General features: G+C 43.5%; 1 protein-coding gene across 1 annotated transcript in view; it reads right to left on the bottom strand.

The window, feature by feature from the left end:
* Positions 1–14186, bottom strand: part of RSPH14 (radial spoke head 14 homolog) — a gene marked incomplete at its 5' end in the record, with an annotated part of 76715 nt that extends 62529 nt beyond the window's left edge. Inside the window, 3 exons of the mRNA XM_081285341.1 lie at positions 8641–8759; positions 13054–13156; positions 13988–14186. Coding sequence (XP_081141467.1) covers positions 8641–8759; positions 13054–13156; positions 13988–14186 — 421 coding nt within the window. The remainder of the gene's footprint in view (positions 1–8640; positions 8760–13053; positions 13157–13987) is intronic.
* Positions 14187–18318: the final 4132 nt, after the last annotated feature.

Genomic DNA, 18318 nt, shown 5'->3' with positions numbered 1-18318 from the left:
GAGAGGAAAGAATCTGTGAGAGTGGGGAGACCTATCAGGGCCCTGTGGCTTGAGGAGATTGAAGACCAAGGGAACCTCCTATTGCCCTCAGGACCCTGCCCAGCAATAGTCTAGGCTGCACCATTAACCAGACCCCTCACCCTACAAATGACTTCTGCTGAGGTCTGAATCATCTTCCCAGGGCAACTGGGAAGAAGATCACTCCCCATAAAAGTATAGTGCAAACCCTGTGGGTGCTAGGGAAGAAGTGTACACTGGGACCCACTGCTTACTGACAAGCTTGTGTTCTTAGGAATGTATACACATGCAAATGCATACACACACTCATGCATACAAATACATGCACACATGTGCAGATCCACCACTTGGACCTGGCTCTGGCCACCCCATTCCCACTGTATCCAGTATGGGGATTCCCTTTCTACCTCCCCACGTCTCCAAACAGCAAGAACCCAAAGGAGCTTTTGTTTAAGAAGAAATAACATGTAACTTAAAATTGTTAACACTTATTTTGTGCTTTTTAATGCCAACTGTGAAAAAGAGCAGTTATTTCACTGTGAGCATCTTTAACCTAAAAATACATAGCTGATGTGCATAAAGACCAGAGGAGGACTTCCCCCAGTAAAGAGCTCCCTCCTGGTTCTCAAAGCCCAGTCAGCACAAGATCTCCCACAATTCCCCATAGGCTGCAGAAGAACCCCAGATTCCCAGACCCCCATACTGGGGTCTCACAGCTGGGCTCCTTAGCTCTGTCCTCCACTGCCGCTTGTGTGCACTGGTTCTTCTCTCACAAGACCCCCCGCCCCTTTGCTCTTGCTGATCTCTCTGCTTTACATGCCCTTTCCCAGCCTCACAGTCCAGGATCCACCCAACCTTCAGTTCACAGCCACCCCAGCATCGCTGCCCACATTCTACTTCCTAGAGTACTCCAAGGCAAAGTAAGAAGAGGTATCTGCAAATTCCACTGGACAGTTCAAGGGAAGGGCACCATCTGACCCACCATCTTTCTCCAAAGGCACATGCTGAGTTGGAGAATCCAAGAGAGACCAATAAGGCAAATATCCACAGAAAGCCTTGCAGGGGAGGGCAGGATGAGGATGGCTGAAGGGGAGGAGCTGGGGTCAACCAAGCTGGCCTGCCCTCTGCTGGTGATTATGTCTAGCCTATCTTACTACATTATAGCCCCAGCCTTCTCTCCCAGGACACACTAATGTGTAGCTCCCTACCCATGAGAGATTGTCATCCTTCCCTATAACTTGTATGGTCACCAAGGTGGGACAGTGGGGTGATGACCGTGGTCACAGTAATCCTATCTCCCTTCAGTGACTTCTCACTCTTCCCCAAACTCCTAGGAAGCCAAGATTATTTGTTCTGATTTACAGAAGAGGAAGCAGACACTGAGAGGGGACAACATCCCACCATCGGTGTGTAACAAGTGACGCAGTCAGGCCCAGGGCCCAAGTGGCTGCACTCCATCTGTCCACACTCCCCAGAGTTCTGCCAAGCCCTGTACAATGCCAACCATCCAGGACAAAGGGGCATAGGAGTATGGGTCCAGCTGGCAGAGGGGCAAGTACCAGGGAAGGTTACATACCACCATGAGGAGGAGGGGGCCATACTGAGGCTAGATGACACCCTGGGGATATCATCTCACTGAAAGGAGCCTGGCAAGGGTCCTCAATGCTGAGGCAGGTCCCAAATCAGCAAGTGCCAGCTAATGCAGCCCAGACATGCTCTGGGGAGGATCTGATCCCTGTAGTAATTCCATTTGTAACAGTTTGTCTCAAACTACTTGGGAATATTATGAAAGCCTCAAGGAAAATGCCACCTTACCCAACAGAGATGGTGAAGATAGATTCTATGACCCTTGCCAGGCTTGACATGGTCAGGTAAAGGGGAGGAAAGAGGGGAAGAGGCATCTAACAGGTACAGCAAGTCGGGAGCCAAGCAAGCAGAGTGTCCCTGTTGGTGGGCATTATCCCCACTAAGACTGGAGAAAGGAGCAACAGCTCACCAATGACTGTAAGGCCAAGCATGTGCCTGGGCCCCTGATGCACCCTGTCCTGAGGGCAGGCAAGGAAAGAAAGGGCCTGCCCTTCTGAGGCAGCTCCTTCTCCCTCTGCCCTATGGTGTCAGGGCCAGGAGGAATAGGGTTTGCTCTGGATGTCTGGGTGTCTGGGAAGCTGCTAAGGAGAGAAAAGGATTCCCTGCCTGGGGCTGAGGCACACTGCTGAAGGGAGGGCATACCCACTTTTCTCCTCCAGCAGTCCTGCCTGGAGAAGCAGCCTGCTCCCAGAACTTAAGTTCTTCATGGACACAACCACCCCCAGATTTCCCTCTAACTGCTATGACTCTAAGGATGTCCTCTACCCCTCAAAATGCCTGGGATCAAAACTACATCCAGACATCTCCTCATCTGTTCTCTGCCTCTCCAAGGCTCCTGAGACTTGCTCCCTTCTGGAGCCAGGAAGCCAGTTTCCTTAGGCAGGGTCCCTCCTGTGGAGAACTAGTACTTTCCTCTGGGTTAGGAAGGGTACCTACCTTCACTCCCAAGGCCTGACCCAAGCCCAGGCTGCACGTACTGGGATCAGGGACACATCAGATCCCACCACACTGCCACAAAAGCTAAACCAGCATCTCAGAGCCTGGCACAAGGATGGGGTAACAGAAGGAAGAGCCAGGCCAGATTCACAGGTGTGCCTGGTCAATCAATGCACGTAGGACTGGTAGTGGAAAACTTCCAAGGGACCCTGGGGTGTCCATCTGTATCCCAAAATCTAGTTAGGAAAGATTCCTCAATTTAAGCACCAGAACTCTCTCCCCAGAATGCCTGACCACAAAATGAGACCTGTTTTCGCAGGGGGTTAGCAGGAGCAGGGGTGGGATAGGAAGAGTAGTGGGTGAAAACAGAAAAATCCTTGGTGATCATTCAGGATCTAATGGGAAGCCTGGGCTGGAAGCCTCTGCATGGCCTTTGCCTGGACTGTCCTGGTCTCTCCCCTCCTCACACAGCACTATCTTGGGGCATCAAAAGTAGGTCTCCAAGGAATGGGCAAGGGCCCTGTAGGAACAGTTTTCAGTCCTAGGGTGCCACCTGCTGGTCACTCTGGGAAATCACATAGCAAATCAGACCATCATGCAGAATTAGAGGGAAGACCTTACAAACATTCTCCCACAGAAATTCCGAATTACAGGGGAGGAAACTGAAGGCACAGTCACGGGAACAAGACAATGGTTCAATACATATTTATTGAATGAATAATCAATTGTATAAGTGAATTATAGCCAGAAAACAATGAATGATCCTTTAAAATATAATATAAAACCTGCTGAACAGTATTTATTGACTGCTAACCACAAACCAAGTACTCTCTCAGGTGTCAAGGGAACCATGATTTTTTTAAAAAGCATCTTCCTTCAAGTGTGGCTATGGATAGGAAACCCATAGTAATGACCACAGCATATGCTGAGAACATGCTGAGTCCTATGTTCAGACTATGTCAGCTAAACTATACAGGTGACAAAACTCAAGTTTCCATGGGCTACACTACTGCCCAAGGTCACATGCTGATAAGAGTAAAGCCATCAAGAAAATAAAAGCCCATGCCTTACCTAAATATCCCCAACTGTAAGCCCAACAAGGGCATCACTTCGGGCAAAGCCACACTGGCCAACCCAGAAGCCACAGTACTCAAAAATTCCTCCAGGATGGATGTCCAGGGGTGCCTATCATACTACCTGCCTATCTCCATCCATCTGTACAGCCATCCTCCCAGCCCCAACCATCCCTCCACCAGAGGGTCCCAGGCCTCCCTTCTGGGCCCTTCACAAATGATGAGCAGCACCCAGAAAATCCTATGACAAAGGGCCAAGGCTTCTGTTTTGGTTGGGTTTGGTTTGATTACGGTTTTTTAGATACTTGGGACTGAACCCAGGGCATTGTACATCCCCAGGCTTTTTTTTTTTTTTTTAATTTTGAGACAGGGTCTTGCTAAGTTGCCAAGGCTGGCCTTGAACTTGTGATCCTCCTGCCTCAGCCTCCTAATTTCAGGCATGCAACATCATTTAGAACTCAGATAACCAAAGAGCTTTTGGGATCCAGGCAGTGTTAGATTGTCAAGCACTAAAAACAGACAGATAGAACTCCTTTCCAAGTATCTTCACAGACTAAATGTGAAAAGCAAAACTTAAAGGTTTCAGCAGAAGATACAGCAAAATATCTTCAAAGTTCAGGGTAAAGAATTCTCTTACTCAACACACAACCCTACCCCCCCAAAAAAATGCAAAAGGAAAGATTGATGAAACTGATTACATTATTCAAATGAAAACTATGGAGCCAATGATTCAACAAATAAATAGTAAGAAGTCACACAAACATCTTGGGAAATGATATTTGCAATCTAGGTAACCAACAATGGCTTGAAATCTGAGATAAACAAAGAACACTTCCTGGAATCAATAAGAAATAGAAAAAGGGGCTGGGGCTGTAGCTTAGTGCCAGAGCGCTTGCCTAGCTGGCATGAGGCACCGGGTTCGATCCTTAGCACCACATAAAAATAAACAAACAAAATAAAGACATTCTGTCCATCTACAATTACCAAAAAAAAATTAAGAAATAAAAAAAGAACTCTGAGGTACCCTGGATCCCCAGAGGCTCTAGGCAGACGGTTGCCAGAGGGGAAACTTTTTTTGATCCTTTTTACTGATCACAGGGATCAACAAAGCAACACAACAATGAAACACCAGAGCTACCCACTGGGATGCTAACAAGGATGTGTGATCGCCCTCCTCAGGAGAGGACCCAAGGGATTCTCCCTTGAGTGTACCAGGAAAACCAGAGCTGGAACTCTCACTGTCATTCCTTCTGCAGCACAGGAGCCGAAACACCCAACAGAGAAACAAGTGAAAACTATGGAGCCAACAATTCAACAAATAAGTTGTTTCAACATAGAAACATATCATGGCATAATTTATGGCTGTGGATAATATGTCAAAATACACTCTACTGTCATGTGTATCTCAAAAGAACAAAAAAAAGAAAAATATCATGGTTCAGTCAAATGCTGTGAAAACATGAAGCAGTAGAAATAAATGAAATACAGCCCATGATATGACATGGACAATCTCAATATTTATCCATGCTACTTAAAAAAAAAAAATACCTTTTAAAAAGCAGTGTTTTAAGCTGGGCATGGTAGTACATGCCTGTAATCCCAGCAGCTGAGATAGGGGGATCCTTGAGTTCAAAGCCAGGCTCAGCAATGGTGAGGCACTAAGCAACTCAGTGAGACCCTGTCTCTAAATAAAATATAAAATAGGGCTAGGGGGCTGGGATTGTGGCTCAGCGGTAGAGCGCTTGCCTAGCACGGGCGGGACCCGGGTTCGATCCTCAGCACCACATAAAAATAAAATGCATTGTGTTGTGTCCATCTACACCAAAAAAATAAATATTTTTTAAAAATAAAATAGAGCTAGGAATGTGGCTCAGTGGCCAACTACCCCTGAATTCAATCCCTAGTACCCACATTTTTAAAAAAGCAGTGTTTTAAAAGGTATTTTAAGTAGCATATGGATATATACAGCAAGATCTGTTAAGACATGTTAAGACATACAAAGCAAAATTACATATTATATATAATATAATTTATATTTGTGATAAAATATAAAGATTTATTGAGGATCTAGTCACAAAGTTTATTAGTGTTCAAGGGAGGATGGGAGGAAGAGTGGGAAAAGGTTCACAAGGTACTTGGATTTTATATATGACTTTTTTCAAACAAATATGAAATATTGTAGAATGTTACAATTTGGCAAAGCTGAATGGTGGTATTCAGCCTTCATTATTATTATCTCTGTTTCTCAAATGTTTTAAATAGGTAACACTAATTTTAAGAACCTTGGGTGACACTTTTAAATAGGTAACACTAATTTTAAGAGCCTTCCCACACACTAGGAATGAGAGGTGACCAGGTCCTGCCTCACTCTTTGAGTTTTAGCATGGTGAGCACAGGGCACAAGTTTAGTTCAGCACTGGTACTGGTCCTCTATGAAGACACAAGATACCTCAAGGCTCTCAACACATGTGAGAAACAGCCAAGGGTGCATTTAAAAATATATGTGTGTGGAATAGATGTGTAGCTCAGTGGTAGAGTGCTTGCCTGGCATGTGGGAGGCCATGGGTTCAATCCCCACTACCATATAGGGAAAAAAAACTGTGTAGAGGTGATCCCCAGAGACTGATCTTGGTGGCTTGGGAGAGGACCAGGGATATAATTGTCTTTTTTTAAAAAAAAATTGTAGATGGACATGATACCTTTACTTTATTTATTTATTTGAACCAGTGCTGAGGATTGAACCCAGTGTCTCCACGTGGTAGGCAATCATTCCTCCACTGAGCTATACTACCAGCCCCTATAGTGGTCATTTTAAAAATACCACTTGTTGTCTACCCTTGCATGCTACCCAACATCTAACCCAGTTCAGCTGGAGAAAGATGTGCCTCAGGAACAGGCAGCAATCCTCATGGGCACTGCTCTGCTGGGCTTGTCTCTCTGCACCTGATCCCATAGTCATTTGTCTCTGGGCCTTAATTCAGGGAGGTCTCACAGTCCCTGAATGCTTATACTTCTTATACAGGGTGCCAGACTGTACACCTAGCCAGTGTTTTCTCACTTTGATCTCACTTTGTCCTCACTTTATATTTGAGGAAATAACTTGTAGGAATGAAGGGAAGGGAAACCAGATTCATCTGACTTCTGCACTATAACATTTACTTGTCTACCTTTACCTAAAATACACTTCAAGGCCTACTGTCCCAACTCTTGGAATTAGCACTTCATTTAAAAATGCTCATGCAACCAGGTGGATGTCAACCTGACAAGTGTCAACCCTCTAGGTAATTGTTACCCTAGATTCCCCATCTAATTAGCAGGAACAGTCAGCTGAAGGGTACCACAAACCAGGGTTGAAGGGGCCCACAGTGAGTGTGTACAACATTACCTTTGGGGCAGGCCTTCTTTATTCCTAAAAACCTGCTGTGACATTTCATAAAAGAACCTTTAAAGGGCCTCCAGTCATGCATGGTAGCCTGCACCTGTGATCCCAGCTACTCAGGAGGCTTAGAGGCAGGAGGATCACTTGAGCCTATATTCGGGATCAGGCTGGGGAACATAGTGAGACCCCCATCTCAGAATGAATGAATGAATGAATAAATAAATAAATAAATAAATAAATAAATAAATAAATGGGCTCCCCTTTAATTACCAAGGAAATACATATTAAAATAAAAACAATTGGGGCTGGGGATGTGGCTCAAGTGGTAGCACGCTCACCTAGTATGCGTGAGGCACTGGTTCTCAGCACCACATTAAAAAAATAAGGATATATATTAAAAAAGTAAAAGTTTAAAAAATAAAATAAAATCAAGATACTATACACGTACGCACACACACATACACACACACACATCAAACTAGCTAAAATAAAAAGAAAAGACCAAATGTTGATTAGAATGTAGAATACCTGGAACTCTCATATACTGCTACTGGGAGTGAAAATTAGTGCAACTATTTTAGAAAATCATTAGTAGTACCATCTAAAGCTGAACATGAATTTATCTTATGCCAGCCAATTCTACTCCTACATATGTCTCAAAAGAAATGTATATATGTGCCCACCAGAAGACATATATAAGTGTGCCTATACCCCTTTGTTCTTGGTAGCCATAAGTAAAAACAACTCAAATGTCCCTCAGCAGCAGAATGGATAAACTGCAGTACACTCTCATTATATATATAATGTATATACCAAACCCCAGTACTAAAACAGCAGAAATCAGTAATATATAACATACATGAATCTCAGAAACAAAACATTGAGTGAAAGAAGCAAAATATTATAATCTGTATGTTTCTATTTCCATTAAGTTTTTTAAAAGACATGAACAGGGTTGGGGGTATAGTACATGATTACCATGTGTAAGGACCTGTGTTCAATACCCATCACTGAAAAAAAAAAAACATGAACTAAGCTATGGCCTTATAAATTAAATATACTGTTTCTCTTTGGATGTGAGGTAGAACCCTGTATGGTGTTTATGGGAAGTCTTGGAGTACTGAAATATGCTATGTATTTCTTGACTTGGGTAGTTGTCACATGGCATACTCATTTAGTGCAATTTAATCAAATATTCACATATGTGATTTTGCTTTTGTTGTTGTTGTTGTAGTTATTGCTTTTTTTAGGTGAAGGGTGCTGGGGATTGAACACAGGGCCTTGTATTTGCTAAGTATGTACTCTATCTCTGAGCTATGAACTACTGCCCGTATGTGTGCTTTTAAAAGTACATGTTATATTTTAATAAAAAGGTAACTTTTTTGTTGTTGTTGCTAAAATCGTTGAGATGTGGGTCTGTTATCCAGGCTGGTCTTAAACTCCTGGGTTCAGGTGAACCTCTTAACTTGACCTCCCAAGCAGCTGGGATTATAGGCATGTACCATCATGCCCAGCAAAATGGTAATCTAAAAAAATTTTTTTAATATACTGTGGACTGTGATCTGCATTCTGGCATGTATGTGACCTGGTGAGGAAGTCCAGGGGCCACAGGAAAATCTACCAGATCTGCTTGTGGGGCAAGCCTACCTGAAGGTAGCTGGGCCAGGTACTTGAATGCCTGGTGCAGGTTCTGCCGGCACAGTGCGTAGGGGTCATCCATCAGGAAGGACAGGGCAAGGATGATATCATTCTCTAAAAAGCCATTTCTGGGAAGAAAAAGTGGATTTAGACATAACTAATATCATGCCTGGATAGGATCAAATAAGAGGTCAGGCCCCTGTGGGAGTCTGAATTCATGTTAGATAGGGCAGACAAGGCCAGAAGTAAACACCACATTCTGGAATCCCCAGAAGCCATGAGAGCAGAGCAGTAGTTGATGTGGTGACAAGAATCACATAGCTCTGCTCCTTCCTAGCCATGATTTAGACTCCAGCTCTTTGTGCCCCTGTATTCTTATTTTCACTCTTCTGGCCCTCAATCAATCCCAAGGTCTGTAAAATGAGGATGGGTCAGCAGAGGGGTTCAGGCAAAGCACCTACCTTGCCTGAATTGCAGGGCTGAGCTCACTGGCTCTCAATTGAGCTCCATAAGCCCACCCGCCCCAACTTCTCCTACTTATCTTCCCCTAGTTGAGTTGTGAGCTTGCCAGAGGCCAGCTGCTTACCTCCAGACTTAGGGGTACCTGTTATGCTTGTTTTTATCATTATGAATAGGGTAATTATAATTATGAATAAGCCAACTAGGTGAGAAGACTTTTTAAAATTTCCTTATGAAAAAAAAAAGTTTGAATGTTTTGCAAAGACTCAAAAGTCTAAAAAAAAAAGAAGTGAGATAATTGTAAAAGATTCTAGAATGTTTTTTGCACACAGATTATTTCACTGATGTTTTTCAGTTCTTGCTCTGCTTTAATGAAACCATAGTTGCAAATCAGGTGTGTGGTTAAAGAAAAAAAAGTTGACAAGGAAATACCATCCAGTGGATCCATAGCCTAGAAAAGGCCTAGGTCCCATATGGGGATTAGCAATGCCTTATCATTTGTGTTTTGGGTTAAAATGAATCACTTAAAGAAAATATACCATTTCTTTCTTGGATCCCCTTCTATCCTCATTACCCCTCCATCACTTTTTTTGTTTGGTTGGATTTTGGGGAGGTTTTTTGTTTTTTGTTTTTGTTTTTGTTTTGTTTTGTTGGTACTAGGGATTGCCCAGCAAAATGGTAATCTAAAATAATTTTTTTAGGGTACTTGATCACTGAGCCACATCCCAAGTCCTATTTTGTATTTTATTTAGAGACAGGATTGCACTGAGTTGCTTAGCAAGCTTTGCTTTTGCTAAAGCTGGCTTTGAACTCGTGATCCTCCTGCCTCAGCCTTCCAAACTGCTGGGACTACAGGTATGTGCCACTGCCGCCCAGCTTTCACCATTTCTTTAAAGCAACCAACTGATTATTGAATCCAACTGAACTTGTAAAGAGGACTGCTGAGGTCACATCTGTCAGAGCAGAATTCAGAGATAAATGAGAAGTCATGTGTGAAGCCCTCAGCTAAGTTCCCAGAATATAGGACTAATTGTGCTACAATGGCATTAACCTTAATGAAATGTTTGTTGTTGTTATTGTTCTTTTTAGATATACATGACAGTAGAGTGTATTTTGATACATTATACATACATGCCTGGTGCAGGTTCTAATTAGGATCCTATTCTTGTGGTTGTACTTGATGTGGAGTTTCACTGGTCATGTATTTATGGAATGTTTTGAATTGTTCTGGAAGAAAAGGTCATAGTGGAACACACAAGTTGCAGGGGACTTCACTGACCATTGGGTTCTCATCAGTCAGTGCCCTGTGACCCACTCTATGTCATTCATGCTTGAAAGCTGGGTGGTGCAGAACGGTAGTCCCAACTACTCAAGAGTCTAAGGCAGAAGGATGGTTTGAGCCAAGGAGTTCAGGACCAGCCTAGGAAACAATGAGACCCTATCTCATTTTTAAAAATAAAATTAAAATATTTTGGGGTCTATTTCTTTTGGGGTCTATTTCAGTGGCAAAGCATGTCCTAAGCATGCATGAGGCCCTGGGTTTAATCTCGATCACTCAAAAAATAAAAATAATAATAAAGCCAGTTATGTTGTCTGTAGAGTTATGTGACCCCTCTCACTAGCACACAAGCTAGAGGAAAGATTAGACCATCTAGAAAACTCTCCTGTTCATGAAAATATCATGTGAATTGACTTCCCAAAGTGTCAAGATGCCCAGCCTGAGCTGCTATCCTCATCACCCCTTCCATCACTACCTGTGTAGCAAGAGGGCAAAAAGGTTTCAACACAGGCAGTTCAGGGCAGTTACACAGGATTTGAATGGGCTCCAAAAGCTGTTGGCTTTAGTTGTAAGATTACTGCTGAACTTGGGGGAAATTTAGAAATCACCCATATTTGTTTTTGGCCCTTTGTCTTCCTTGTCCAATGTAGTATGCTGGTAAGAGGCTGGAGTTTGGACTCCTAGACCCTGGGCACACAGTAGTATGTCCTCTCTCTGGTCTCCCCCAGTACCCAACTTGCCTCACAATGGTGGTGTGAGGAATGGCTGAGAACACTGAATATGTTCTGTGCGAAGGCCAGATTTTTCACCATATCCTCCCATATTGTTAATGTGGGCACAGCCAGGACTCCCCAGTGCAGGTTATCCTAGTGCCACTAAATAATTTACTGTCACCTTCCCTAGGCATTTACTTCTATTTGATCATCTCTCCTCAGCATCCATTGTTCCTCCCTAAAAACTATAACCTAATGCCCATATCAAGTCCAGGAAAAAAAAAAAAGGAAAAACAACAAGAAAAATGAGAGACACTTGACTCCTGGGCCCTGTCACTCCCCAAGCTCTCAGATCCCTGGGGTCCTCCTAAGTACCTGCTTCAACCTGATCCTGTACCCCTAAAATTGTTTTTGTTTGTTGGTTGGTTGTTCTTGTTTGGTTTGAGTCAGGATCTTGCTGTGTTACCCAGGCTGGGTTTGAACTTGTGGGCTCAAGTGATCCTCCTACCTCAGCACAGGCACACACTAGCACACCTGGCCCTGTCTAAAGTTTTAAAGAACCATTCTGAGGTAATTTCAGATAGGCAAATTGAGACTTGGATCAAAAGGTCACAGAGGAGAAGAGTGTGCCCCCCACCCTGACACACCAGAGCCCACGGCCTCACCCCACTGCTCTGACCACAGCACTGATCTACTACCTGTTGCAGTGTGTGATTTAGGATGCTAACTGCACTACCTTCCCCTGCCTCTATCTCCCCCCATGTCCCCACATCATCACCATCACTCCCCATTCATAGAACCCAATTAGCCCAGAGCTACAGGATCAGGTTGAAGCAGGTACTAAGGAGGATCCCAGCAGTCTGAGAGCTTGGGGAGTGACAGGGCCCAGTAAGTTTGGGTTTTATGAGATACCACCACACTCTTGACATGGATTGACATCTCTCAGAATGGGTGACTGCTGTTCATACTCAACAAGCCTAAAGGCGGTCAGCATCTTGCCCTATAAGCTGCCCTTCTTTTCTGGACCTGTGCACACTGGCCATTATTATCCTTTATATAGAAGACCAGGGCTAGAGTTTGGGGATATGACTTAGAGTTTGGTTTGTTTGTTTCGGTACCAGGGATTGAACTCACGGGTGTTTTAACAATTGAGCCACATCCCCACATCCCCAGCCCATTTTATTTTATTTTATTTCATTTTATTTACTTTGAGACAGGGTCTCACTAAGTTGCTTAGGACCTCACTAAGTTGCTGGGGTTGGTCTCAAACTTGCAATCCTCCTGCCTCAGCCTCCTAAACCACTGGGATTACTGTGCCCAGGTGGGGTCCTGTTTTTAATACAAAGTAAAACTAGTGATCTCTGGTCAAAAGATTGAACTCAACTAATATGATAAAGCACCTCCAACCCTCCCCTTACTACCACTAACCCTTAACCAAGGGTTAGTGGTAGTAAAATATGTTTTAAATGTAAAATGCAAATCTGTACACAGGAAAGGGACATTTCTAGGTGCCAGAAACCAAGAACTTAGCATTCTGAGCAAGAAGTAAGATCACCAATCCAAAACAGATGTGTGCTTTGAAGCTGGTATTTTACCACCTGCACAGGAACAGGAATTAGAGCCACAGACCCTGTGGGGATCTGGGACAGGGAAATTTGCTTCCCATAAAAATCAAAGAAAAGACAAAATTGTTGCAGATGTGGGATCTGAACTAAATTTTTACCTTCAAAGTGGGAAGTTCATAGCTAGACGCTAACATAAAAATTAGTCTGGAACAGAGGGCCCCATTAGGCCCTCACAAAAGGAACCAAAAATCACCCCCATACAAAGGTTTGTTCTGGTCAAACAGAAGTCCCACCAAAGACCAGTGCTACAGAAAAAATTTAAGAACACTAAGGTCAGTCAAGAACCTCCATCCAGAGATGAGTGTGTCTTCCAAATAAGGCATTGGTCTAAGAGACAGCTGCCCACCTGCCCACGTTATGAGTCGCCATGATGTAGAGCACCTCGGTGGTCTTTATTCGAACCACGTCATCATCATCCTTCAGCAAAGATTTCAGGCTCTCCAGGAAGCCTGTGAGATAGAAAAATCTTTGAACATTTGCCATTACTAGAAATTAATTAACCCAGAAGTCAACTTGTGAGAAAATGTTGGACAACAAGAATGACTAGCGTTTCCACTGCTTTGGGTGTTAAAGAATCATGTCAGTTACACAGCATTTGAGAGTCACTGAAAGGGCTCACACCCAGAGACCATCTCATCTAACACTTCTCAATTTTCCTTGTATACTTCCTACCAGTGCCTTCTATCAAAATCATCCATGGTGTTAAGTAAAAGACCTTTGCCATTTCTTTGACCCCAGGAGAGATGTGAGATAAAATTACAACCCTGTCCCAAACTAGTCACATGACCTTGAATGGGATATATATAAGGATACCAGATTCAGCAAATAAAAACTCTGAACATGACTGTAATCGGTGATTCAGGAGGCTGAAGCAGGAGAATAACAAGTTCTAGGCCAGCCTCAGCAAATCAGCAAGGCTCTAAGCAACTTAGTCCCTGTCTCAAAAATAAATTAAAAAAAATACAAAGATCTGGGGATGTAACTCAGTGGTCTCTGGGTTCAATCCCCAGTACAAAAAAAACCCCTGATTAACTTATTGATTAGGCAATCCCAGACTCACACCCTTTCTTTGAACCTCAGTTTTCTTGTCTGTAGATTCAGAACATTTCCTCTCTTAAAAGTGCCACTACGAGAACTAAGATAACTCAGGCACAACACTTGAGGTACTGCTGGCCCCAAGTGAGGCTCATTAAATAGCAACCCTTATTACTGAAGCTCCAAACAGTGTCTGAGCTATGCCAAGATCCCAGTCATGGTCACTTGGGCTGTGAAATTCTCACCTAGGTTGATGGCCTCGTAGACATACTCAGGGTCATGCATGAGATCACAGAGGGCCATGAGGGCTTTCTGCCTTGTCAGCAGGTCTTCTGAATTTAGCTCCTCATTCAGCTTGGGCAGGGCCCTACAACCATAGGCAATGGCAGCCTTGGTGGGGTTGATGTCGGGAGGAAGATACTTGGAGATCTGGGCATGAGCCATCTTTCCACATGCAAAGGACTTTCAAAATGAAGTTCTGCAGAGACCACTGATTTAAAAAACCCAAAAAGCTGTGTTATTACTATTGTGATTTAAAGACTACTTTTCATCTGATCATCAAAATTGTGAGGGCAGGTGGATGGCTATATTGCATTTTATAGATAAGCAAACTGAGGCTAAGAGCAATGAAGAGATTTGTCACAGTGAAGGCAAAATAACAGTCCAAATTGCAAACCTCAGAGTTCTCCCATGCAATTCATTTAACAACAGAGGAAAACACTCTGACAGTTCATAAGCTCAGTTCTCACTCACAGGCACTGAAGGGACAAAACAAACCAAACAAGCAAACACCAAGATGGTCTCTCTATTTAGTGATTATCTGATGCCAGCAATAACTAGTACCTAACTCAACCACCCCTTAAGGAGAAGACTTGTATTATCTACATTTTACAAATGAGGAAATTAAGAGAAAAGCCAAGGAGCTTGGAGGTCGCAGAATTGGTAAAGCTAGAAGCCATTGTCCAAATCCAGGTCTAGCTCATTCACCTGTCAAGGACCCATATTCACATGTTTAGAATACATCTGCAAAAAAAGAATTAAGGTTAGAGGATGAGTTATTTTTATTACACACACACACACACACACACACACATACACACACACAAACACACACACACACACTTTCAACAACTATTAACAGTGTGGCTTAGTGGTTAAGGGCTGGCTGGAATCCCAGGTCAGGGTGGTCCTTAATAAGTTTTCTCCTTCATCTGTGCCTTTCTGCAATTACAAAAAAAGAAGTAATAGTAGTACCTCCTTCCTGTCCTTCCAGCATTATCATATTAACCATTAACAGACACCTACAAACCTGTGGCTATTGTTATAATTGTTATTGCATTTAGTCACATGGTCAGGAATCTCCCCAGTAAAAATTGAACCAAACTCTGATACCTGGCATCACATGACAAGGGTAAAGGGGCCTTTCTGGTAATGACACAACCATATCTGATCTGGGCTCCCCTCTCAGGAAACTGTAGGCACTGGGACAGGGACCTGCCCTCCTCTAGAGGGCACACACTGGAGTCATTTATAGAAACACGCAGGATAGGGTGTGGAGACATCAGTCCTGGGTGGGCAGGTCTGGTTAGGTCAGGGAGCCCCCCTGTCCCCGCGCCGCTGACCCACAGCCGCCCCTCACCTGCCTCAGCTCTTCCAGTCTTCTGGCACCCCCCAGCCGTCGGCGTGCTCCCGTTGCCAGGCAACATGGTTGCCAGGAGACTCCAGCAGCGGCTGCTCCGTCCGGCTTCTACAAATGGCGCCCACGGCGCAGGCGCGAACGGCTGCACTAACGTCCTACTCGAAGTGGGAGCAACAATGTTTGACAGGTTTACTATGGGGAACAAAAGTGACCCCCCATCCCCAGCTTTCTTCAAGGTACAGAACTGAAAGAAAGTGACTAATGTATGCCTTTCTCAGTACTAGGCACTTTCTTTTTCTTTTTTCGTACTGGGATTGAATCCAGAAACGCTTTACCACTGAGCCACGACCCAATCCTTTTTATTTTTCTTTTGAGACAGGGTCTCACTAAGTTGCTCGAACTTAGAATCTTCCTGCGTCAACCTCCAAAGTCGCTGGGAATATAGGCCTGCACTATCATGCCCAACATTTTCCATGCTTTTGATCATTAGAGTAAAGCCATGAGGTGGTTAACATTATGCAGGTTAGGGATAGGAATCTCAGGTTCAGTAGCTTTCCCCAAGTAGCTGGGATTATAGATATCATTACCATGACCGGCTCCCTCCCAAAGCCTGTATTGCCTGTAACTCTAATGACCTCTTTGTCCTTCAAGAGGCAAATTGGTGGACACTTTCTCTAGGAACCTTTTTTTCCCTCAACAAATCCAAACTACTAAGATATTTCGTATCTCATACCTAATCACCCCCACTGTCACACTCCCTCCAGGTGCTGGGGATCAAACACAGAGCCCTGGGTATGCGAAGGAAGTGCTCTACCACTGAATTTTACCCCTAGCCCTCTATTTATTTCTGATTCCCCTAGAGATATACAACTTCTCTGTGGATAGAAACCACATCAATTCTGTTTCCTTGGCTCCCCAGGGCCAGGCATATCCCATGAGATGTTCAGTAAGGATAGAAAAAACTAAGTTGTTAATGGATTTGAATGGAACTTTACAATCTAAAAGCACTTTCACAGAACCTGGGTTTAGGAGGCTGAGGCAGGAGGATCACAAGTTCTAGACCAGCCTCAGCAGCTAACAGATCACTATCTCATGTGATCTTCAAACCCTTGAAGTATATAGGTTCATAGCTGAGCAAACTATGGTGCCTAAAAAGCAACTCACCTAAGTTTATCCCCTAGGTCTGAGACCTTCTCAATGAAACCTATTAACAAAAATATGGGAACATCTGCCTCCAGTATATTAGTTCTGAATTAAAGATGACTAACTTGGATATGTGTATCAAGAACATCATATTATGATGCAGAAATCTGCCCCCTAGGAATGGGGATATAGCTCAGTTGACAGAATGCTTGCCTTGCATACACAAGGCCCTGGATTCAATCCCCAGCATGAAGGAGGAAGAGGAGAGAAATCTGCTTTGTCCCCTATTGTCCTTGAAAGGATAAAGTCCTGCTTCCTCCTTCCTGATCATCCTATGAGCTGGTTCCCTCAGCCATGCTCTTCTGCCAAGATGTTCTGCCTCAAATCCAGCTCCGAGGAATTGGAGCTGGTCTTCTAGGGACTAAGACCTTGGAAACCATGAACCCTCAACTTTTCTTCTCTCATATTGTTCTGGTCAGATCTTTTAATCACAGCAGTGAAAAAGCTGACTAAAACAATTTTGAATTAAATGGAATTGGAAGTCTTGGCAGCTGCTTAAAATCAAGGTCCCTTTAATATACCCACAGTCAACCACAGGAAGCTCTTGCTCTGAACTTTCCTTATCTGACTGAAGGAAATCTTCAGAAAGAAATGAGCCAGGCGCTGTGGGGCACGCTTGTAATCCCAGCAGCTCAGGAGGCTGAGACAGGCAGATCATGAGTTTAAAGCCAGCCTCAGCAACACCAAAGCACTAAACAACTAACTCAGTGAGACCCTGTCTCTAAATAAAATACAAAATAGGGCTGGGAATGTGGCTCAATGGTCAAGTACGCCTGAGTTCAATCCCTGATACACCCTACCCCCCCCCCCAAAAATGAAATTGTCTCAAACTCCCTCCTTGAAATTTCATCAAGAAAGGAAAACTAGTCATCAGAGAAGGCTAAAGTCAGTTTGGCTCTGCTCACTCACTGCTAACCTTTGGATGAATTTGATTCCAACCAACCCAAAAGAGAAATGAAGCATCCTAAAAGTACATAAAATAATGAAAATCAACCTGTTTTTTTGCACCCAAAATGATAAAAGTCACACATTTAAAATAAAGATTAATTTTAAAACATAAATTTTAAAAATGAGAACGTTCTAATTGTTTTAGAAAAGTGCTGTGAAGAGCACTGGGCCGGGAGTCAAGAAATCTGGGTTTCAATTCTAATTCTAACTCACTAGGTTTGAATCCTTTCATATGTATACGAGTCTTAGTTTCCTTGTCTGTGTAAAAAGGAGCTGAATTAAATAGGTTCTCAAAACTGGAAAATCAGGACCTCTTTGAATCTAGTTACATGGTTTTATGAAAGGGCCTCTGGAGGATCTGGTGTTGTAGCTCAGTGGTAGAGCACTTGCCTAGCATGTGTGAAGCATTGGGATCAATTCTCAGCACCACATATATAGAAACACAGATCCATTGACAACTAAAAAATAAAAATAAAATTTTTAAAGAGCCTCTGGAGGGCTGGGGATGTGGCTCAAGCGGTAGCGCGCTGGACTGGCATGCGTGCGGCCCGGGTTCGATCCTCAGCACCACATACCAACAAAGATGTTGTGTCCGCCGAGAACTAAAAAATAAATATTAAAAATTCTCTCTCTCTCTCTCTCTCTCTCTCTCTCTCTCTCTCTCTCCCCCCTCTCTCACTCTCTCTTTAAAAAAAAAAAAAAAAAAAAAAAAAAGAGCCTCTGGAGACCATGTAGTTCTCCACACACAACCTCACTTTCCAAACAAACCAGCTCAGGAGAGTTCAG

This window comes from Spermophilus citellus (genome assembly GCF_964194105.1).
Source record: "Spermophilus citellus genome assembly, chromosome: 3".
Classification (NCBI taxonomy): domain Eukaryota; kingdom Metazoa; phylum Chordata; class Mammalia; order Rodentia; family Sciuridae; genus Spermophilus; species Spermophilus citellus.
Note: the sequence above shows the minus strand (reverse complement) of the source record. Positions and strands in the feature narration are given on the sequence as shown.